The sequence below is a fragment of the Pituophis catenifer genome, unplaced genomic scaffold, assembly GCF_029215685.1.
Source record: "Pituophis catenifer annectens isolate HBS135680 unplaced genomic scaffold, rPitCat1.0.hap2 SCAF_2, whole genome shotgun sequence".
In the NCBI taxonomy this organism is placed as follows: Eukaryota; Metazoa; Chordata; class Lepidosauria; order Squamata; family Colubridae; genus Pituophis; species Pituophis catenifer.
Window position 1 is genome coordinate 40,648,821 of NW_027256882.1, and position 23,228 is coordinate 40,672,048.

General features: G+C 38.6%; 1 protein-coding gene across 3 annotated transcripts; it reads right to left on the minus strand.

The window, feature by feature from the left end:
- Positions 1–694: 694 nt before the first annotated feature.
- Positions 695–22,775, minus strand: PPP1R10 (protein phosphatase 1 regulatory subunit 10). 3 transcript variants are annotated; one of them, XM_070936689.1, is made up of 20 exons: positions 22,501–22,775; positions 21,753–22,109; positions 11,977–12,094; positions 11,509–11,595; positions 10,788–10,923; positions 10,491–10,542; positions 10,289–10,366; positions 9,662–9,835; positions 9,384–9,489; positions 8,229–8,338; positions 7,616–7,716; positions 7,372–7,519; positions 6,943–7,101; positions 5,676–5,922; positions 4,572–4,647; positions 3,930–4,130; positions 3,353–3,467; positions 2,979–3,086; positions 2,251–2,826; positions 695–1,859 (listed from the first exon to the last, which is right to left on the minus strand). In XM_070936689.1, the coding sequence occupies exons 3-20, from the start codon at positions 12,081–12,083 to the stop codon at positions 1,750–1,752; spliced, it is 2,691 nt and encodes an 896-aa protein (XP_070792790.1). In that variant the 5' UTR covers positions 12,084–12,094; positions 21,753–22,109; positions 22,501–22,775; the 3' UTR covers positions 695–1,749. The 3 variants fall into 3 exon arrangements, with proteins under 3 accessions (XP_070792790.1, XP_070792792.1, XP_070792791.1); XM_070936691.1 differs by lacking the exon at positions 22,501–22,775 and having other exon boundaries at positions 2,557–2,826; positions 21,753–22,486; XM_070936690.1 differs by lacking the exons at positions 3,930–4,130; positions 22,501–22,775 and having other exon boundaries at positions 21,753–22,486.
- Between the last annotated feature and the right edge of the window lie 453 nt (positions 22,776–23,228).

Sequence of the window (23,228 nt, forward strand, 5' to 3'; positions counted from 1 at the left end):
TTTGGAAATCTTGTAATCTTTTACAAAAGGTTGTACTCATCTTACTGGTCCCATTTGACTGTCCTTACCCTGTGCGTACATACTACCTTCCAAAGAAACTCAGGTTATCCACCAACTAACACCACAGTCGGCTGCCATCATTTAGAGTTAGCAGTACAATTTCTTATTATTTTTCCAGGTCTACATTTCTGAGGAAATAGATATTTAGGCTGTATTCCTCTTCACGATAATTTTCAAAGCATTTTCAAACATTTTGTAAAAGATACACATATTGGAACCTTTGAGGTTTCCTAGGAATACTTTCTGAAAGAATGTGCATGGTCTTTGCCGACAATTCTTCCAAAGAAATCCTTCCAAAGGAGCGAAGTTTTATTGGTGTGATTTTTAACCCAGGGAAATGGGGTCAAGGGCTGGTTTGACCAATAAATGAGCCCATCCAAGCAACATATAGTATTTGCTTTATACTCGGGATAATTTAAAACAGCTCAGAATTGAGTATGTGGATTCCATTCCTTCCTCCCATCCAGAGAATATCATTATTTATCTAAAAATTATTCGATAGTGATAGCATCTTCAAACTCTACATAACTGGCTGGTTAATGTACATTTTAAAGACCTGGGAAATTATATTCAATTTTTGCCAACAGAATGCAATTTCCAAGCTCAACAATGAACACGTCCACACTATCAATAGTTAAATTAGATATTTCTTTTTCTCCATGTTTATTACTAATGTACAAAATATACAAAACTTAGAGCGAGACATTTTGTTCCCCCTCAGGAGAGAGGTTGCTGCACCCACTTCAGGATGAGGGGAGGTGAAAGATGTTGTGAGAGTTCACATCTTATGAGACCGTTTAAAAAAAAAAAAAAAAAAAAAAACCAAAACCCACAACCAACAATGTAAATCAGGAAAACAAAAGTTACCCCTTAAAACCATTAGTCTCCAGATTGAGTTTTCACAGAAAACAGTTTGTTAGGTTACCCCCAATGGCAGACTTAGCACCAAGGGAAACCACATCTGTGCAGTTCAACATAGGGCACTGCAAGGGGCATTTTACAAAGGGGCGGATGGGGCATCCTGGTTCAAGAAGGGATTATTGTGCAAATGGCGGCTGCTGGAATTCCCCGTTCTCCCATTGGGCCTTTTAGACAGGATCAATGGATTTCCGGCCCTTGGATCGCCCAGAACGATGCACAAGCAGTTGCTGCACCCTCTCCCCCGCCTCACACACATGTTCCTAAAAAGGACAGTTTTCCTGCCGATGCCAGCTCTTCCTCCAGACCAAAGCAATTCATCAGTACCGATCTGGCTCCTGGGAAATTGAAGAACACTGCCCAGTGAAATCAAGGCTGCGAGCAAGAATATCCCCTTCCTTTTGCTGGTTCCACAGGAATATTTACATAAATTGCTTTTAAAACAAAAACAAAAACACACAACCGCCCTCTTTCAAGTCTCTTGTGCTTTCAAAGTCATTGGTTGCCTCACCTCCCCAGATGGGGAGGGGGAAAGATGCCTCCCAACAGTTTCTCTTTTGAGGGTGTGTCAGTTCGTCAGTAGCAGCAGATGCCGAGGGAGGAAGTAGTCACATTCCCTTGCTCCAAGCATTTAAAGGGCCTCACAGAAGCCATAAAAAACAGGTGCAGCATCAGTCAGAAACGGGAACGCGAGGCTTGAGTTCAAGGTCAATGGGAATGTGCGCCAGATGCTACAGTCAGGATAGGCGAGAGGGACGCAGGCTCCTTATGCTAGGGCAAGGGTGGCCCATTCACTCCGGGGTGGTAGAAGGCACAGTTGTTCTCGTATCTGCAGCTGCCTTTCATGGTGAAGTGACGACATACAGGACGCTTTGACCTATCTGAAGGGCAGAAGGGAACAAACAGAGCGGTCAGCCGTAGAAGCAGGAACTTCATGCATATCACTTCCCCCAGCAAGCCTACTGCTCTCTAATCTAGCACAACTCCAACCCAGAGCCCGACATGCACGGCACTAAGATCACAATTTTAAAATGGAAAAATCGCATGGCTTTAAAATAAAATAGGTTTATTTTAAAACCTAGCTCGACATTACTACACTTTGAAGTATTTGCTTTTTAGAAGAAGCCTCCCACCCCATCTCCAAATCCCCAGAATAAAATACCATTCTTAAACTTGCTTTTATGGCTGCCTACTTCCCCATGCAACTCAGAATACTAAAACCAATCCCTCTTAAAAATCCCATCTCCCGTGGGCGCAGGAATTAATATTTACCTCCACCATGGCCGCCTCCGTGCCCCCAGCCGTGGTCCCCTGGGTGACCTCTGCCATGGTCCCCTGGATGTCCCCTGCTGTGGTCCCCTGGATATCCCCGGCCGTGGTCCCCTGGATGACCGCCTGGATGTCCCCGGCTGTGGTCCCCTGGATGACCACCTGGATGTCCCCTGCTGTGGTCCCCTGGGTGGCCCCCTCCTCCGTGACCTCCGTGGCCACCACCGCCGTGTCCCCCTCCATGGCCACCGCTGCCGTGTCCCCCTCCATGGCCACCGCCCATGCTGTTGTTGGGAGGGCCCCCCCTACCATTGGGGGGACCACCACTCCGTCCGCCTCGCCCTCGGAAAGGAGGCTCTCCACCTCTGCCGCCACGGCCACGATGGAAAGGGCCGGGCCCGGGTCCTGGGCCGGGACTGCCACCTCTCATGCCTCCATGGGGCCCACCACGCATGCCACCATCGGGAGGATCCCAGTATCCATCATTACACTGGGGAGGAGGTGGGCCCATTATCCGCGGTCCATTGGGCACACCAGGGCCTGGAGGCATGTTAGGACCGCCTGGGCCTCCATGTGGTCCTAAGGAAGTGAGAAAAGGTGTGAGGTAAGTTAGCTTCAGACCTGTTAAGACCTCCAGCTGCCATCTTCACAGCCTTCTATAGACCATGCCCTCTTCTCTTGCCACCCCACCTCGAATTGTTCCCTTCCCTTATTAACAGAGCTCTGCTTACCAGGCATAGGCCCTGGCCCTCCAGGAGGGAAGTGTTGCATATTTTTGGGGCCCGGTGGGAATCCGTTGGGGACTGGGCCAGGTCCTGGTCCAAGCAGCCCATGTGGGACTGTAACAAAAACAAAGAAGCTGTTAATTAAACCAGTATCATAAAAAACCCAAACCAACTAGCTAGACTAATACTCAGACAGGGTTAAGGTATCTTTTTTTTCTTTTAAGGGCACTAAGTAGACTTGTATCCATTTTCAAATCTATACAAAGGGAAATGTGAAGTCTTGATACATCAGATGGGTTTATGGGAATGACCCGAATTCAGCTGAAGGTGAGTTAACAGCTAAGGAAAAACAGTGCATCGATCTCGGCTATTCTTTTTACCTCCTGAAGGACCTGGTCCAGGCTGGCCCTGCAAATTGCCAAGCAAGTGCTTAATCTTGTCAGAATAATCTGGCTGCTTCATCAACTCTTCTGTTTTGTGATTGTTTGAGCCGCCCTGCACAAAATAAAAGAGAAATGGAAGAAATTAGAACATATGTTGTAGCTTACCCCTGCCCTATCTTCCCATTGCTGCCCTGATCCTATACATAAACCTGCTTAAAAATGCTATGCCGCAAGTGAGCAGTGACTCAGTCTTGCACCCTTTGCACAAGGGTCTGACTTGGAGCAGAAAATGGGTTTCAAGAAAGAATCCCATTTATCAGCTTCACTTACTGACAACTTGGAAACTCTTCTATTATTATTTGTTAATTATCCTGGTCTTATTTTCTGGAACCTACATTTTTTGGAAATGTTTGGGCAATATGAGACAGACAAGCTGGGGAATTGTTTAGGGTTCTGTGCTATCCTGAAGGCAGATGACACGTGTGAACCAAAGGCCACATTTCACGCTTTCTCAATCAGTCATGTTTCCACTATTTAAAAAAAACAACAACTATCCTACGACGCTTCTAGTTACCATGATGGAGGTGAGAATCTCCTGCATGTTGATGGAAGAAGAGCTGGGGGTGGGGCCCTGCGGATTCTTGCCTGCCCCCATGCTGCCCATGAGGTTGGCCAGGACCGGGGGGAGCTTGGAGCCCCCAGCTCCGTCCGGAGACTGCGAGGCGGTGGATGGGTTGAGTCTTTCATCGTAGGTGGCCTCATCCATGGAGCATTCCTGAGAGAGGTGACAGAGGAGACACAAGGAGTCAGGAGGGATTGGCTGCTGGGGAGCTGGGTGCTCAAACCCAAGGTGGGTGAGCCTGGCAATAAGAACTTGGGGGCATACAAAAGGGGGGGAGGGGCTGGAGGACCCTAGCGTTAAGAAATGTTCCCCATCTCCACTCTGTTTCTGTTATGCTCAAAAGGAAACAGAAGCATAAGAGAGGGAGATAGGTTACAGCACATAGGACTTCCAGTACCCTTTTAGAAAGTTCTCTGCTAAATATAATGGAACTTGGGAGCCTTATCTGTTAAGTATCCTGAGCTAAAAAAATAGTTGTCCTATTTTAAAATTTAAAGGCAAGCTCTGACCTCTCATTCCCACTCTACTATAGCCCACATAGTTTTGTCTGTTTAAAATAGAGGGTGGAATAAAAAAGAGACCAAGCATATTTACCTCATCTAAAGGAATCAGCTTGGGTGGCACTGGCTCATAGGACTCTGGGTCTGGTTCATGAGGGCTATCAGGAACACTGAGGAAAAAAAGACAAAAAACATCAGCTTGATGTTAAATAAAGGACGGGGGGGAAAAGGTCAATTTGTATTAGCCGAGATAACTGAACCTGGAATGTTAAAAGTAGGTGGTTTAAATCTCTGGACAATATATGAATCAAAAACTTTCTTCTTCCTCCTCGCACAGAAACACCGTCAGGAGAAAAATCCAAATTATTAGCAACAAAACTGCATTTAATAGAAATTGAACAGACAACCCACCACAAAGCATCTCACTTTAAGCTCCAGAGGCTTATTGGGATTTAGAGCATAGCAAACACTTACATCTTGATCGCACTGCAAATGAGGATCAATCGGACAAGCAGTCAAAAGGGAGAGCTTGAGATCAGTTGGCTCTGAATCACTATCTAACATTACTTTATATAGCTTAAATCCCCAAGCACATGCCTTTCGGGATTTTGCCACATTGCCATGACACCTGGGGCAGTTTCCCTTCCCTTCTACCGCAGTATTTCAACACCCGTTAGGATTTAGTTCCCCATTTCCCACAACCCCAGCTCACCACATCCTGTCAAACAAAGAACCAAGGGTGTGGGTGGGGAAAGGGGATCCACACACTGAAAGATATACTGCAGATTACAATTTCAACAGACAGAATAATATTACATCTATCTCGGGCTCTTTGGGCCTTACAAATATCCTTGACCAGAAAGCACAGATCAGTAAGCCTTTGTCAAAGAGCCCAAGTCTATATTATTATTTTTCTCACAACGCCAATGGGAGAAGCACAGCCAGAACTGCTCAAATGCTAAGCAGTACAGAAAAATTGAACTAGCCGTTATCATTTCCTTCAGCATTTTTTTTAAATTTCTCAGCAATGTCATCATTGCTTCTCTTCCCGAGTATGTTTGTGAATTGATCTTTTTGTATTTAATTCATTACTAAGTCAACTATGCGTACGTATTTTTCCAGTTAAGGAACAGCTTAGAATCTTGATTATGTATCCCCCATACAGATACATTTCAAATATGTCCAATAGTTTACTCACCTCTCTTTTGAGAGAAAGATCTCCTGTAAAATGCCTTTCTCGCGCTCAGCTTGAGTGAATTTCTCCTGACTCCCACTTCCTGGTTGGACCAGTGGAGCAGGCAAATCAATAGGCTTTGGGTAGACCCAGGGGACCTTCTCTTCCATCGCATCATGGCTAAGTCGACGGGCTGTCTCAAAGGCATGGCGATCCAACATTATTTCTCGCTTGGCAGCCTCACCAAAGTCCTTGATCTTATTTACATTGACTGTAGAAGATTGAAAAGAAATTGTATTCAGCATTTTATTTATTTATTTGTTCATTCATTCATTCATTTAATCCAGCTGCCTATCTCATTTGCATGTGACTCTGGGAGGTGTTAACAGAATTAAAACACAACAATTAAAACCTTCAACCATTAAAACTCATGAAAACAGTTAAAAGCTATGGTTAAAAAATACAAAAACAAAAAGACGGGGAAAATAAGTTTTTAGCACAGCACGACCGTTTAATGGGCTCCATGCTTCTGTAAGATTTAATAAAGTTCCATGGAATTTAATAAATACCTAAGATGAGCTAATGGACAAAACTTTCTATGACCACAAAATGCTTTAAACATTTTAAATAAAGAAGCAGTGAATAAGCATATCTACGTACAAACACAGAAATATATATCTTTGTTAAGTATGTAAGTAAACTTTTAAAGCTGCAAATCTTAAAAATGTGAAGCACTGGGATACATGTGCCTTCCTATAAAATTAATGTTTTGGGAGAAGCAACATCCATTACGGCAGCCATTTTATGAAGCCATCCAAAACATTGTTTAGTTGTCTGAATGTACCCAAAGTGGGAGATTTCAATTCCTTATCCTATTCCACCCACTTTGATTACAATATTTTAAAGATCTTTGCCATCAACTTTTTGTTCTCAACATAGGAAATGTATACATCTCTGAGGGGAACACCCAAACTTAAATATTTGTCAGCCCTTTGATCAATTTGTCATAGCCCTCACATCTCAATCTCTACATTAGCTTCAGAAGCAGAAATATTAGAAGCAGAAATATTAAACAATTACTAGTTTACAATAAAGATCTTTATTGTAGCTAACTAGCTAACTATGTAGCTCTATTATAGCTAACTATGAGGGGGAGCAGAAAGGTAAATGGGGGTAATGAGCAAATAAAAGTTGGAAGTCCCTGCTCTAGATAGATGACAGGTATAACTCTGTTCTGTGAGACTTCCCAGGATCTTTGCAATTTTCTTTTTTTGGAAAAGGGAACACCCACCTCTTTCTGTCTCATCCAATTCAAAGTAGAAATACTCCCGCAGTTTATTCTCCTCAGGCCAGCTCACTGTTTTCTTCTTTTTGCCCTTCTTTGTCAACTGGGTTGAATCAGCTGGGCTCTCAGTCGGCTTTGAATCCAATAATCCATGCTCAGAGGAATCTGAAAAAGCAACAATACTTTAAAGCATGCAACATGCATCAAGTACTTGGAATAACAAAAAGAAAAAAGAAAAAGAAAATCCATCATCACTCAAAGCACCTTAGACAGCCATGGTATTCCAGATACCACTTGCATAAATGAACACCAGTGACTGGCTGGTTAATTACTTAGTCAAAATTTGCTAGCCTAGGCAAGTAAGGTGCAAAAAGTATCACACTACAGATACAGCACATCTTGTAATGCGGAAGGCATTGTTCTCCCTTCACTTACTTGTCTCCATAGGTTCAGGCACCTCTACAGCTGGCACAGGGGTACCAGGTCTATCCACATCCATTGGTTCTGATGCTGGGTTCATCTCTGGTGAAGATGGCTTGACGGCAGTGGTTTCTGGAGCTGGCTTCCCTTCAAAAGGACTTGGCTGTGAACCGTGAGAAACAAAGCAAATTTAGTTTATTTCTAAAATTTAAAGCCATCTCTGTAAAAAATAGGATTGCTGGCTCTGCATGTTTCGTACCTTAGCCGCAGTTGGAGACAGGACTTTCTTTTTCTTTTTAATCTTGATTTCTGGGACAGGGGCAGAGTTTAGGGCATCCAAGAAGCCTAAACCTTCCATAGCTGGAGAGTAAATTGAGAAGGGTTTAAGAATCATTCTTTACTAAAAGTTTCCTAATGATATGAACAGCCTTCCTTTCCTCCTCTCGCGGGCCACTACTACTCTACTGATGTCCCAGTGTGGCCTTCCCCTGCCCTTCCTCAGTCAGTGCCACCAACATTCTCGGCATTTACCCACTCTTGCTCCCAACCGTCACCCAAAATCATTTCTGTGTAAAATAACTGGTTTTTTTACGCTATATTGAAACAAAATGCCCCTGTTTTGCCTATCGATCAAACATATCCAAGGTGCACAATCTCAGCGTAAAATTGTTCAAAACCCGGCTAATATGCATGGAACATTTTGTGCACTGAATATTTGCACATTCCTATTCAACACAAACATATTTCAGTTGGGGAAACTCAGCAATCAATTAACGAGCAAGATCAAAGCACTGGACTTCTGTTCTCACTGCTTTTACCCTAGCCCATGTTGCTCCTTAGCTCCAAGGCCATGAAAAAGGAGAAAGCCTTACGCTGTGCGGGAATGATCTTCACTTTAATTTCCTTGGTAGTATTGGGCGTGGTGTTGAGGGGTTTGTATTTCTTCTCAACAGGTGGGTTGTCTCCCACTGGATTTGATATGCTATGGAGAAAAACAGTCCTCAAGTCACTCAAAAGAGAAGACGCTGAATAGTTCACGGGGTTGGTAATATCTTTCATGTCAAACAGATTTCCACTTCCAGGTAAATATTTGATCTACTCTTTTTTAACAAAAAAACAAAAAAACCCAATGTAGAAGAAAAGGTAGTTGCTTCATTGTATGCCATTTTGTGACTATGTTGCTTTTTTGTCTGTGCCTGTCCTCTACTCCTTTGATCTATTCTAAACCTATCTAAAGCTCCACAGGTCTCTCTGGGTGCAGCCAAGGCAGACCAAATATTCTCCATTTTTGTGGGGGGGATGATGGAATATTTGTAATTTTAAGAGTATGTCATGGAAAGAGCTTGTTTATTTGTATGAAGCCTTAGCACAAAATGAAAAAAAAACAAACAAACAAACAAACAGAAAGTAACCTAACTGGTGTTCTCCCTGCAATCTATTTCTGTTTCCTTTTTTAAAGCCCGGATTAAATTTCTCAAAGCACTTCCTAAATACTTAAATGTTTACATGCAGTTATAACTTTAAAATTAGGTTCTTTAATTGTTTGAATACCAAAGTAATTGCATTCCAGTTCATATATTAATTGGAGCAGATCAAATATTTATAAAAATGCCAACTGAACAAACTCGAAGGGTCCTTGGTGCTCTCTGAACTTGTTTGTTTTCTTGTAAATGTTTCACTGCCCTGACTAGGATGCACTGATGTTAGCTAGTTTCAGTAATGAGATGTTTGCAAGAAAACCACCAAGCTCAGAAAATACCAAAGACTCCAAATTTCAACCCTGAGCTACAAATATACTCCTTTATCAGTGAACGAACTTTCCTGAACTTCTAGTCTCTAAATACTACATTTCTTTTGTTATGCACAAGAAGCAAGAAACTTGTCCCCACTAATCTAACCATCAAATCTAGGTTACAAACTAGAAAGGTGCAGGCTTACATCATTTTTTTTTTACATTACCAGATTCAGTCCTACATATGATAAATTAAGAGACAAAGTGATTTTCTTTCCTTTAAGATATTACTTACATCTGTCTTTTCAGTGGTATTGGCTTGAAACTGTATTTATCAGGGGCTACTGCAGTATTTATGTTCTTTTTCACAGGAATGAGTGATGGCGTTTCCATTTCCAAACCTAAAAGCAAGCAGCAGCAACAACAGTAAGTAGCAGAATAATTTAAAAATCCCAGAACGTTCTATGAGCATGGATTGAGCTGTTTGCCCAAAACTAATGAAATTCTAGGTAGGTTGCATTAAGATAATTCTAGCCTAATCGTACAGCCATTAACAATTCTAACTGCACTTACCTGTGGACCGAAATTTGGCATGGCTAGGTGCTGTGGTGCGGAGAGATTTTGGTTTTTCTTTCTTCTTTTCAGGAGCCTCCTCAGGCTTCACTTCTGATTTGGTTTCCTGAGGTTTCTCCTGTACGGAAGGTGCTTTGCTTCTGTTTTCTTCCTTTCGTTTTTTCTTTTCTCGTTCTGCGAAGGACAAACGAAGCCAGCGGCTTAGAAGGGCTAAAGGATGAATGCTTTTTAGTCTTTCTGAAAGCATCCCTTTTATGACACAACATCCAATCACATTTTTGCCTTGCAGAGATACTTTAAAAGTCTAACATGACAATGTCTGACAATACATATTTCTTGGCCTTTTCGCTTAGATCAAGTGTAAAAAAATGTAAGCAATACGCTGAGAAGACAGTTTATGAGTTAACAGGGAATGTTTAAAATATTCACTCTCTTGTCTGATTGATTCCTATATAGCATCTCTTTCCCTCATCCCCAAGGCTATCCACCCATTCCATTACACCTGGAATACAAAGTAGATGATACATTTTAAGCAACTCTGCGGTCCCAGATTATTATAGTAAGAATCTGATTTCACTGCAATAAAGCTTTCAGTCCATGCTTCTGTGGAAATATAAAGCTACTAACCTGTAGGCTGGGAGCTACTCTGAGAGCGGATCACACCCATCCAGTCGCTCACCAATATGGAAGCCAGTCGACGAAGTTCTAATAAGGAAAGAATGTATAAAGCACTCAATTAATTTAAAAAAAGGTTATTTCGAATATGACCCTACAAATCCAGAATGGTGTCCAGTATCAAGAGATCTGTATATGGTCAAGTGACAATTACCTTCATCGTCACTTGTTTTGCTGAGCTGCTTCACCAATTTGGCAGTATTATTCTGGAAAAAAAAGGAAAAAGAACAGTCTGTTAAATGACTGTTACAAACTACAGGGTGTATCATTGCAGATTATCATCCCTGAAACTGGGACTATTGTTTTAAGTACTGAAATATATGAACCTGAAGAAAAGTTAAACCCCACAGTCCTCTTCCTTCCCTCCAATCTGGGACAAAATAGTTTTTTGCTTTGATCTTGGAAAGATTCAATTAAAAGGATAACTTCCACTATTGTGCAGTTAACTAACTTGTTTCAGATGATCCACGGTCAGAGGTAAGTGTTGGAGTGTGAGTAGAATCTGCTGGAGAAGAGGTACGTTACTGGATGCTTTTGAGCTTGTTAGCCACGTGTTAAGGAGCTTATAGCCACCAACTTTGATGAATCTGTAGAATGAGGAGACAAAGTCGTGGTTCATAGGTAGAATGATATCACAGCTTGCTTAAACGTAGGTTGCAAAATAACTTCAAGTAGCTGGATACACATTTTAAGTCAAGCAAAAATCACATTACTGTTAATGGCTGCAAAGAATATGTGTACTGTACATGTGTGTATACCCACTCACACAGTTAAATTGCATAATTTATATTTTATTTAAGTGTCATACTAGTAGATAAGCGTATTATTAGAATTTCCAGGAATACGGAATTAGAACGAGTATGATACTTTCCTCTCTCACTATCATAACTGCTCCCATCTACATTTACATTTATACTCGTTCATTCCATTCCATTAATAAATTACTAATGTATCGGAATCTGACTGAAAGTAGATCAAGATGAACAGCGGTGGCGAAAAATGCCCAAAAGCCATAATAAAGGCCATGGGATTGAATTAAAATAAAATAACTTAATGGTACGGTTAGCAGAATTTGTTAATAAAAGACCCACTTGTTTTTAACACATTGAATATCTTGCTTTTGAAACTAGCAGACCTAACTTCATTCCCCACAAACATTCAGCAGAACTTACTTTGAGAGTATATCTTGTGCTCGGGTCTGCAACAGAATGTTCAAGTAGATGCAACGACTGACCATCTTCTGCGCATCTTTCATTAAACTGAAATGAAAAAAAAGAGCCAAAAATGGAAAATTTCAATTTGGTTGCAGATAAAAGGAATGGAGGATTAGTCTGCCGAGTATGTAAAAGCCAGTTAAAATTGGGAGAAATAGTTGGGGTGGGGGGAAGAAATTAATCTGTTCAATTACTCCATTTTTGAACATCATGTAACTTTAGGAAATTGCAAAATGCTGACAAACTTTCTTTTTAAAAAATAGATCTATCAACTATTTTATATTTTTCCACCTGTGACCTTATTCAATTCATATAAATACAAAGAAAAACAAAGTTTCAACGAAGTATTAAAAGTACTACAGTATTTCAGTTTGCCAATATTTTGCAGTTACAGGCCATTAATGGATTCTTAACACTGACACTTACTTAAAAATTTTAGTGATGCCTTCATGAGTTTTGACTTCTCCATCTTTGCCAAGGAAACAATCCAATCCCTTGAGGAGCTCTTTTGGATCTATGGGTCTAGAACCCATGTTTGCAAATTCTGTCAAAAACAGGAGAGATGATAATAAATTCTACTTTGGGAGGATTTAAAAAAAAGCAACAAAACTTTAAAAATGTTTTAAAAAGTAAACTTTCCAAAAGTTTGCAAGATTTGTCATTGTAGCATAGCAAACAAAATGCAAAAACACATGGGAAAAAGTCACTCTCTTACTAGGTGCAAAGTATTATCATGTATCTTCTAATTAGTAAGTGCTTCAATAGGGATTCTTGAAGTTTTGTGGATCCGATATTTCACTTTAACATCTATGAATATTTTGGTAAAGGAAAAACAAAGAGCCCCACTCCTTCATGTAAATTCATGTTCACTTGGCCTTAAAACTAGAGTCCATTTCTAAAATATGTAAAATATGCAAGCATTAATTTTGTAGATTCAACTAAAATCAAGTAAGTCAATATATCTGAAGTCCACAGCACCTATTCAGTCCAAATTCCGGAACACTGCCCATCTGCCTTATTTTCCAAATAGGATACCGTTTCCCCTATTCCCAGAATTGCCATTTGTGTCTTCAGCTTAAAAAAGCCAGCCCAAGGTAGATAACAGATATGGATTTCTCAGTGCAAATTTATTCACAAAGTCTCACTGAATTCAATTTATTCCCTGCTAAAGGATCCAAGACTATATTTTCTTAAGATCAGAATGTAATTGTTGACTATCCCCCATTTGTCTTGTAGCACGCGTACCAGCCAAAAACACGTATGATACTACCCAAGTGTTACAAATGATGAACTATATATCCCAGTAAAACTCCAGTTTACAGGGTCTTAATTGTCCGACATCTAATTGATCAAGCATAGTAATAAAGTTCTTTGTTAGATTTCTATTACCCTATACTGGTGGCCTCTATAAAAAACTCATTTGATTCTGGATTCACACAGTACTTGCTCAGTGAGTGTCCCAATATACATGGTACACATTTTCCATTTACCCCCAGGTCTTAGTGCAAAGTGGGAATAAATTAGTTGATCTGCAAATTATAGTCAAGTGCTGGTCTTAATCACAGGGTTTGTTGTTTGTGCTCAGAAAGTTAATATGGCTTTCTGTGCGAGACTGTTACGTAGTTCAGAAATCTGCCACAATTCTTTGATTAAAAAGCAGTGTTTGAAAGACAAACCATCAGATGGTAGTATCAAAAGATGTGTAAAAAATTTGTGAATGTACTTCTTTGATCTTTTGTTGTCAGAGCTTTACATAGATATGTTCATGGAACAGAATTTTAAATTTGTAAAATTATGTAAATTTATCTGTTCCAGTAACATTGGGGCCACATGGATCACAGCTACTCAAAAGCATTGGCGCTTAATTTTAACTATACCTTAAAGCAGCCATTTCTTTAATTCCTAATGTGGCTCATCTAAAAACTTTTAAGGTGTGAAAACATACTGGCATTTCTGTCAGCTCATTAAGCTCTGTGTAAATAAGGCCTATACTGTGGTTATAAGTTTATAAATTTCATGGTAAATGGAGCATTGTTTATCATCCCATTGCACCAAAGGTGTACTTGTTGAAATTATGGTAGCCTGTAGTTTTAACCATCTTCATTCTACTGGATTAGATATAGACATGTTCGGTAATGGGCTTGCAGTTGTATTATTGGGCTTGCAATTGCATTTAGTATGTAGACAGCATAATCAGGTGCATCTGATTAAATTCTTCTAAGTTTGATGCAGTGAAAACTGTCCACTTTAAGAAATGAATTTGTCCAGGAATACTGTTTTGAATATAAAATGAAGTACAATAAATGTACCTTAATGACCTAAAATAACCTATTATTTTATGTCATCTTGCAGCACTTTTGCAAAATTAACTGCTAAATTTTGGCCTTCCCCATTAATATGCAAAGTATTTTTAAAAACTTTCCACAGCATTAAGTAACTGCTTCTCTGTGGTAGAAGCAATGACCAAGTCTTCTTTGTTTTCCACAGAAAGCATCTTCAGTTCTTTTAATATAGCAAATTGGACTAAGCAAATATCCTACTTTTCCAAAGCCATGTAGATTAGGTATTGTGTAGAAATTATTTTCCCCTAAAGCAGGAGGGCCCAGGTCCAAGTGTACTCCTATGTTTTGGATATAGTAATTCTAAAAAGTCCATGGCCAGAAGAAATCGATATCCAGTGGTATTTTCATATGGAAGAAAATATTATCCAGGTACAGATGATAGTGGAGTGGGACTGTAAAGTTGTTACCAGCCTGTGGTGACTTGTAGAGTCCTTGTGTGGCTTCAGTCCAGTTTTGAAGAATTGCTATTGAAGGTCTGTATCATGAGTTCACCCAGTAATGGAAAGACCAAATGAGGTGGGCTTTGGAGACTGAACTCCCCTTTCACCCCACAACATGGCCTTCCATATGCAAGACAGCAATACATTGTTGAGAAAAACTTGCACTGATGAAACTTGGGCTCAGCCTGCTTTGGTGAAGAGGACCTCAGTCTCCAGAGCTGTCATTCTGGCACTTTTTCAGCACTACAACCCCAGGAGAGAATTAAAAATACAATAGTTACTTATCATTTATGCCATTTCAGTTTCTAAACCCCCACATCTGTAGTGGTTTTGCCAATAGTACTTTGACACCTACTCCAGTAACCAGGGGAAAGCATTGTTTTCATTCATTCTGTCCTTCATCGCGATTGCCTGATTAAAGACTGAAGTCCTGACTGCTAACTGAAGTTTTGTTAGTTGCAAACCACATTTCAAAAATATTATTACATAATGATACTGTAATTTTATTTTTTGAGATAGAACAAGGCAGGCTTTCATATTTCTGCTCCATTTGGACTGGCATTAACGATTGAGGCTCTGCGGCTCTATAACTGAAGTCATTCCGAGTGATGGTTGCCTTACAGATCATGTGATTCCAGGTTGTTCTAAACTTAACCTTCCTTAGCTAACAGATTATTATTATGTTACTACGAAAGTTGTATCTTTATGAATATTAGTAAGGAACTCCTACATAATTTGAGAACTTTACATTATAAAGCAATGTTTTTTTTTAAAGAAGTAAATACTTAAGAAATCAGTGTGGCCACTATCTTGAATTTAATCAAGGTTTACAGGATAAAGCTTCACTTTTAAGAAAACAAAGAATCCAGCAGCACCTGAAAAGACTAATAAATATAATAAGACTAATATGCTTTCAGAGATAGTATTGGACACGTAGCAAAGAATATATTCAAGATATTCAAAGGATATTCAAGAATATAGCTTTTGTTTCCCCTCTTTAAAAAAGAAATGTTTTAAGGCAAGCGGCCCACAATATATCAACTAATTCAAAACTAATTTGTTTCACAATGTTCATCCCCAAGCAAGAGCTTGTAAAATTCTGAGTTCATTTTTCCCCGTGTATAAACTAAAACATTTTAACTCAAGTAATATGTAATCTTTTCACAAAAGATTCCTCTAATCAAAAGTTAAGATTTTGAAAAACAAAATTTCATTTAAAGAATGTTTGGCTTAAAGTTTTTGAAGAACCAAATCTTAAACTTCTGTTATCAAGATTTCTGTAGGAATTAAAGGCAATTTAACAAAAACTCAAGAACTATACTTTGGAAATATTACTACATAATTTCTTCCGCAACTATACATTAAAAAAAAAAAAAAAAAAAAAAGTAAAATGAGTTGCAATACAAGAGCATTTGGACTAAAAGGATGAGAGTTTAGGCCAGATACACCATTTCAGCAAAACTGCTCATTCTTTCAACCAAATGTCACTTTCATCTTGGTCCCTATTTCAAGAGTCAGATTAGATTTTAATTTGAGGAACTGGCAAGTTCCCAACCCAGCTACCATTTTTAAGCTTACATGTATATTTTAAAAACTGTGAGACTGAATAGACAGTTTTATGGCAGTTAATTACTTAAATTATAAAACTATTAAATATTAAAACCTCCATTTTGAATCAGGTTCTAAAACTATAAAGCTATGAAAAAGATATTGTTTTAAGACATACTAATCAAATTAGGTTGATTAGTATATTAGCAGCAAATATTTTTTTTCTGCAACCAATTCCATTTTTAGCACATCTCCATTAACTTAATTTGTTTGAAGTATGGTTATCAAGTCTGAACACAAGTTTCATTCCAGATTTATGAACAGTTGTGTTTCAGAAACATTCTGAAAACATGTTTTCTTATAACTAAAGCCAATTAGTAACTGTATATATTCACCTGGAAGCACCTCTCACTAAACCTGCTTTCAAGGACACAAACGGTGAGCTACAATAAACTGAACAAAATTAAATTTCAAAAATTACTAGCTATTTTGAAAATAATCAAAGTAAAGTAAAAAAGCAATGATATATATACAATAGAGTAAGTAGTTTTCTATTGTAACTTGTAGTACCAGCTAAATTAGACATTTATTTATTCGTCATAATTGCAATTTGGAACTGGCTTTCTATGAAGTTCAGCGCTGGTCAATATACGATTGATAATGTTCATAATTACACCCATGCTATTTTATCTCACATCTGAAATGTGACTGCATTAAAAAAAACCAAACTTTTTGGCTCAAATCTGAAACTGTTGGAAGACCATGACATCATGCTTTGTTAATAATTTTGCATTTAGCTAAATCTCAAGTAAAATATATGCAAGTCATTCATTGTTGGGGGGGGAAAAGGGCTTGAGAAGTTAAAGTTTCCATTCTACTTCTTAATCATTCAACTTTACAACTTTTGCATTATCAATAGTGTCTATCATCCTATTTTTATTAGTTTAGCATGGATGTGAAAAAAAATCTACAAGAACATGTAAGTTTAAGCTTTACACAGCAGCCTCTAATCCTACATGTACATATAAGAAAAAGTAAATGCATCTTGGTCCTCATTCCATTTTTAAATTTCATTTTAATAATGTATATGGAACTAATTTTATTATGAAGCACATCCAACATGGCTGGGCTATCATCTAATGAATTTTAGATACATTCTACTTGTATCCTAAACTGTTGGTTTCCAGATGGTTTGTACTCTGTATGCTTAAAATTTAAGAAAACTTTACTATTTCATTAAATTCTCAATTTGATAAATGCTCTAAAAATAAGAAATTCAGCCTGTTAAATTACAAATTTCTTATAGTAGTTGTTATAGTTGATATGGTTCAGTACAGAAACTTATCTGAATAAATTATCTAGTCATCAAGTCACAAGTCTTTAAATGTTTCTCTAACACGAAGTTTTAGAAGCTATACGTTAATTTGAAATTTTTGATGTCTTATTATTTCTTAGTATTTCATTTATGTCTATGTCTACATTTTATACCCAGGTCTGGTGGATTAATATGGTAGACAGTTCATTATAAGTTTAAACAAGTTACCTTGATCACATAGGAACCTCAATAGAACAAAACATAATAGTACTTTCATCTTTCCAAAGATCAACCTTCACAAAGGAGATGGGCAAATACTAAATATTTAGCGGTTACCATCACTCTAATGTCAGACAACTGCACAGTAACTTTATATCCAACTTGCAATGCAGATACTGTAATTTTTGTACATTGTACAATGCAACAAAATAAATTTTAATAGTTATCTATGACTAACGTCTAAAAAGCACAATTTGATAGGAATTGTGATGTGGGGGATGTCCACCAAGATATTCCCATGAAAAAGGTAACAAAAAGCAGGTTGTTAATTGTTGCCAGACGCAAGCCAGTCAGGTCCTCGCTATTATGCTCTTTTGGTTATCATGAAAAAAATCCTAGACAGCTTTGCAAGAATCTCAGAGCTTGAATTTGCTAGAGCAAAAACAAGTTAACATTTAAGTTCTCGAAGCCTGAATGAAAAACAGAAAAAGAAGGACATTGAAGGGGAGGAGAGGCAAAGTATTAGGTACTAGAAACAAACATTATATATGTTGCATTTCCCTCTCCAAAGTACTCAAATTCACCTGAAAATTAATTATTCAGGATTTGACTCGAGAATCATTTGTACCCAGAGACTAATATCAAGATTTTAATCCAAGCGACTTTTATATCCTACAATTCTATTAATTTGTTAGCAAAGTGCTTTAAAATGTGTTCCCAAGGGAATTACTAGTTACAATACCTGTTGGTTTACTATTACAAGTACTTATTTCATTACTGTACCGTGCTAAAAGCCCCTACTCCAAGAATGTCATGTCAATCCATCAGTTGTAGATATTTGCTATAGACATAAGCAAATAAATCAATTCCATTTGAAGTCAGAATTTCTGGATTGACCAGCTTTCATTTTCAACCATAAAGCTGAGCTTGTATCAAAACAGTTAAGGATATTCTGCATTAAGAGGCTAGATGAGCCACTTGAGCCTTATTACAGTAGTCTTTGAATCAGTAACCATGTTTAAAATACATCTTCAGGCATACTTAGAAGCATATCCTTTTAAAGATCAGTTTAGGGAAGAAAGCGGCAATACTCTTATGCTGCTGAACACCAAGAATTCCCCATTAAATTGGACATACATTTGAAGCCCTCTTAAGTGGATTCATTTAGGGTTCAGTTTCCATCCAAATTATACTTACATGGAAATTAGCCCTTGAAATTTCCAGTAAGTATGTTCAGGAGTGAAGGTTATATTCTTGTCCATATAAAGTGAGTATTTTCTCATAAGAGATACCTCTCCATTTACTTAGTGTTCAGTAAATAGGGGAATATATTGCCATGTTGAACTATTATCAAATTTATGCTCAAATTCTAGTTCAGTCCCGATTTCCTTCAGTAGATGTTTAAAAAAGACCAACTTTGTCTATATAAAAAAAAAACAAGCAAATAGGACTGGCTTTCCACATGTGTTTTTACATCACAGAAGGAATTTTACCCAGGTTGTTCAGTGTTATGACATGTCATTGCCTCATCTATCTGACATAATAATGTAGCTCAGTATCTGATACGGGAGCTAAGCCACAATAGTAGTTAAGGCTGAAATCTGTGGCAGCACAATTCTGTTGAAACTACAGCTTGACCTTCCAGAATTAACATTTAAGAATACTAAAAAAAACAAGATTCTAAAAGCATTGTTTCTTATCCATATAAGGGAATCCTCTAAATAATGGATTTGTGGGGAAAGATTTGTATTTCCCTATGTATCTTTTAATTAATTTCCTGGCAAGCTGCTGTGCTTATTCAAACCAATAATTGTATAAAAACTGAATCTTAACTTCAGAATAACCCATTTCACAATACAAACATTATTTATCTGTTAACCCCCAAGACTATGTATGACTGTAGTATTAACCTTTGCCCTATTTTGCTCTAATTTACATTGTTCCTTATTCTATTGTAGGCTGTTCCTAGTCTGAGACAAGAACTTCATAATCAAGTGTTTTGAATACACACATGAATTTTACTAAAAACACTTGAGGGAACTATTTTTTTCTGCCAATTTTACACTCGTCTTCCTTATGCAGCGCTTACCTGTTCTCTTCCCCCCCATTGACTTTGTATTGCAGAGCACCTTGAGATGTCATGAGGTGCACCAATTATCAGATTTTATAGCCAGAACAGTGTCACCGATTTAAAAAGGGGGAGGGGAATGTTTCCATATGAAATGCTACCACCGGAGGCATAGATGGAGGCATTAATTTCAGCTTTGTGAAATGTTTCCCGCAGTATTAAATAATTACTTAAATGAGGAAAAATCACAAAGGCAGCATTTCTTAAATGCTATCTGATGCTCATGCAGACCCATTTAAGAAACTTTTACGGAATTAACCAAGCTGAGAGGGAGTAATTTGAGCAGCCTCCATAGATTGGAAAACATTTAAAACCCATTACAGCCTGCATGCATCAGGAGTCACTTCATGGTGTTGACATGGAAGAGAACAGCAGCAAAAATAAATGAATAAAAACCAAAGTGGTCTGGAACAGAAATGAAGGTTGTGAAATGTAATTAATACCATAAAGATTTTGCTTACCAGGTGGAATTGTGGCTGTTCCCCTCCCTTTGGTGAGGTAATACAAGTAGCTGGATTCCCATTTTTTCCTAATGAGCACTTCTTTCCTAGTACATTGTACAGGAACGGTGGAATGTGGCAAATTAATACAAGACTTACCCCCCCATTTCCTTTGTGTACATATGGCCAAAGAAAATGAAAATACAACACCCCCTTTTTTTTGTAATTCCAGCAAAATGTCAATGACACTAAATATTTGGGATCCAGTGGTAGCATTTCATCTTTCTTAACAGTTAAATCTGACAAAACTAGAAAACATGCTTCCCTGACCCATATCCCATTTCAGAGATCTCGAGATGAAAAAGAAGGGGGAAAAGAAGGCACAAAAAAGGTTGTCGGTCTATCACAAATATAGCCACTTAATAAATTTGTCCCAAAACAAATATCACAAACACGTAGGTATCACAAAAACCCGAAGTTCTCATGTGATGTTGAAACCTTAAAAAAAAAACTCAGTGGATTTATGATAATACTTTGCACTTCTAGCAAGCTGTACCTAGAGATTTCCCAAAGATGAAGCAGTAGCGGAAGTTTGTTAAATCATTTTGGAAAAGTGACAAAACGGTTAGCCACTTCTGCCCTCCCCCAGCTGCTTGCTCAGGGCTCCAAACATAAGGAAGTGAAGGGGAGGAGCTAGCTACAAGCTGCTTACATCAGCTCTTGAAAGCCTCGTGGGTTCTTGTATTAGGAGAGAGAAGGCGCCGCCATTTTAGAAGCATAGGCGATTAAGGAAATAAAAGCAAGAGCCTTCAGAATCTATTGAGAGGAAACCATATAGCAATACAACCCCATCACATGCACAAATTCTATCATTTTATATCAGTTCTACCAACTAGAACCTATTTAACACAGTTCAAAAAAGGGGATCCCTTGTTTGGCGAGTGCCGGAGACTCAAAGAACCTCTCATTATTCACCATTGTAAGGTCAGTACCTCCTGCCCCCTCCTGTTTTTTCAGAGGTAGACGAAATAAAAATGGAAACATCCTGTAAAGGAAAATCGTAATGCTGCTCGTCAGGGACAGAAAGATTAAAAGTAAACACTGCTGTACTGCAGCGAGGGGAGTGAGAAAAATAGATGAAAACATTTTAAAAGCAAATTAAGATCTCATTTGAATCCAATTGGTTTCTATTTTTCTATTAGTCCTTTTTAAAAAAAATATCAAGTTTAAAATGATTTTCCAAACTCATTTTGCAATCTTTATTTCTAGATTGCTTTTTCATATTACAAGCCTACATATACATCAGAAAACCTTAGTTTTTTAAAACCACAAACCCCTTAACAGACATCCTTAGAAATATAGGTGCTGACACATAAACCCATCCAAAAAAAATGACTCGATCTGGCTACTAGTTATTGCTTTCTTTGTCCCATCTCTTGCCCTGCAATCTTTATGTACAGATTGCTTATTTAATTCAAGCACTTCTTGTCTCCCACACAAAGAAGCAGCACTTTATAGTTCAGTCACCACCATCTGTTATGTGGGAGCTCATTAACCCTTGACAGTCCTGGAGACGATGGATTTTCTAAGAGACCATCGTTCTCCTTATATATACATTTTTGGTGGCAAAATGCCTGCGTCTTAAGGGTTAACACCTCAAACAAAACCCACTTTCCCACAATTTTTTTTTTGTCTTTTCTTCGTGCCATTAGCTCACTTCGACACGGATGAATTTTTTTTTGGTCAGTTGGTTGAAAATGCGACACTTACTATCCAATTAATTTTCTCGTCGACAGCGCCTCAAGGTTTAGCTTTTTTGGATTAAGCTGTGTTTTTAAAGAAAAAAAATGAATTTGGTTTTGCTCATTTTAAAAAAAAAAGCAACTTTTTGCAATAAAAAGTTGCTTGATAAAAAAAACATCAGGGAAAGTTGTTGCTAAATATTAATTTTGGTTTTATGTTTTTAGTGGCAGTTGTTCTCCTTCAGATCATAAAGAATTTTAACAGCTTCCCAATACAGACGATCAGAAATGTAGATGGCTTTTTTGTGTCGTCTCAGAGGCTCAACTGTGGGGCAATTTTTCTTTGTTTCACGATGTTCAACGGTGTCTCAAGATCAAAGGAAACCTATAAAATGAAGACATAATTACAATTAAATTTCAAAAAATGTTAACTTCAAAAGCAGATAAAATATAGCATTTGGCAACGAATTGCCCTTTCGTAAATCTACGTTTCTATCGGGTTAAAAGAACCAGAAGAGAGGAAATAATTTATCGGATAATGTTAATTTAAAGTTTGGACAGCTCATTTTTGAGTGGTTTGGGATTTTTTTTTTTTTTTTGGTTAGGGCTTTCTTTGAAGGTTCAAGTTTCAAGGAAAGAAATAGGATTTGCAAATGTCAATAACACTATATTGGGTGGGGGGGGAGAAGAGGAAATAAAATTATCAGACCGTAATGCCCTTTTGTCCCCCTCCCAAGCCGCTCCCATAACAACGTTGCCAGAAACACAGTACTCACCTTTAAACAGACCCCAGAATGGCCGAAGGGAGCGCGCGCGGAGGCTTTTATATGGCGGCACTCCCTCCGCTCAACGCCTCCTCCCACCGTCGCGCGCGGCGTCCAAAGAACAAAGCCTTGGCCGCCTGCCCCGCCCAACTGGAACTTCCTTTGGTCTAAATACGGGATAAAATTTAGATCGACGCATACGGTTCGAATTCAATTTTGAAAAGCAGTTCAACGGTCAGTTTAGAATTAAAAAAAAACCTGGATGAAGCTCGTGACGCAGTTAGGAAATCAGGAACGCGCATGCGCAAGCGGGTGCCAGGCTTGCCGTCGTAAAGTTACGTGCGCGCGCGCGGGCCACGGGTTTTCTCCGCCGGTGGAGGCTGGGAACCAGACAGCGAGATGGGCTCCGGAACTGAGCATGCGCGTAATTTGGATGCTTGAACGCCGACCCTCCCGAGAATTAAACAATCCTGCTCATGCGCAGTAAAGGACCCAGCGCCGTTGGCTTCGATGGCTTCCGGTGGGGGTTTTATTGTGTAGGAGTGGGAAGGGCAATTGGGGCGAATCAACCGTGACAAAAGATATCAAAGCCAAAAAATAGAAATCTTTTTAAAAAGTGATGGTGAGGTTTGTTTGCAATACATGTGTGATCGCTTCTCCTGGAGTGAACTGGAGATAATAACTAAGTCAAATGACCTGTCCTGGAACTCAGGGCGGGAGGAAATGCCTCAGGTTTTCTC

Coding starts and splice junctions, on each gene's coding strand:
- PPP1R10 (XM_070936689.1), bottom strand. CDS start 12,083: ATGGGTTCTAGACCCATAGATCCAAAAGAGCTCCTCAAGGGATTGGAT. Junction 10,924..11,508: donor GCACAAGATATACTCTCAAA/GTAAGTTCTGCT, acceptor CTCATTCTACAG/ATTCATCAAAGTTGGTGGCT. Junction 3,087..3,352: donor TGGACCAGGTCCTTCAGGAG/GTAAAAAGAATA, acceptor TTTTTGTTACAG/TCCCACATGGGCTGCTTGGA.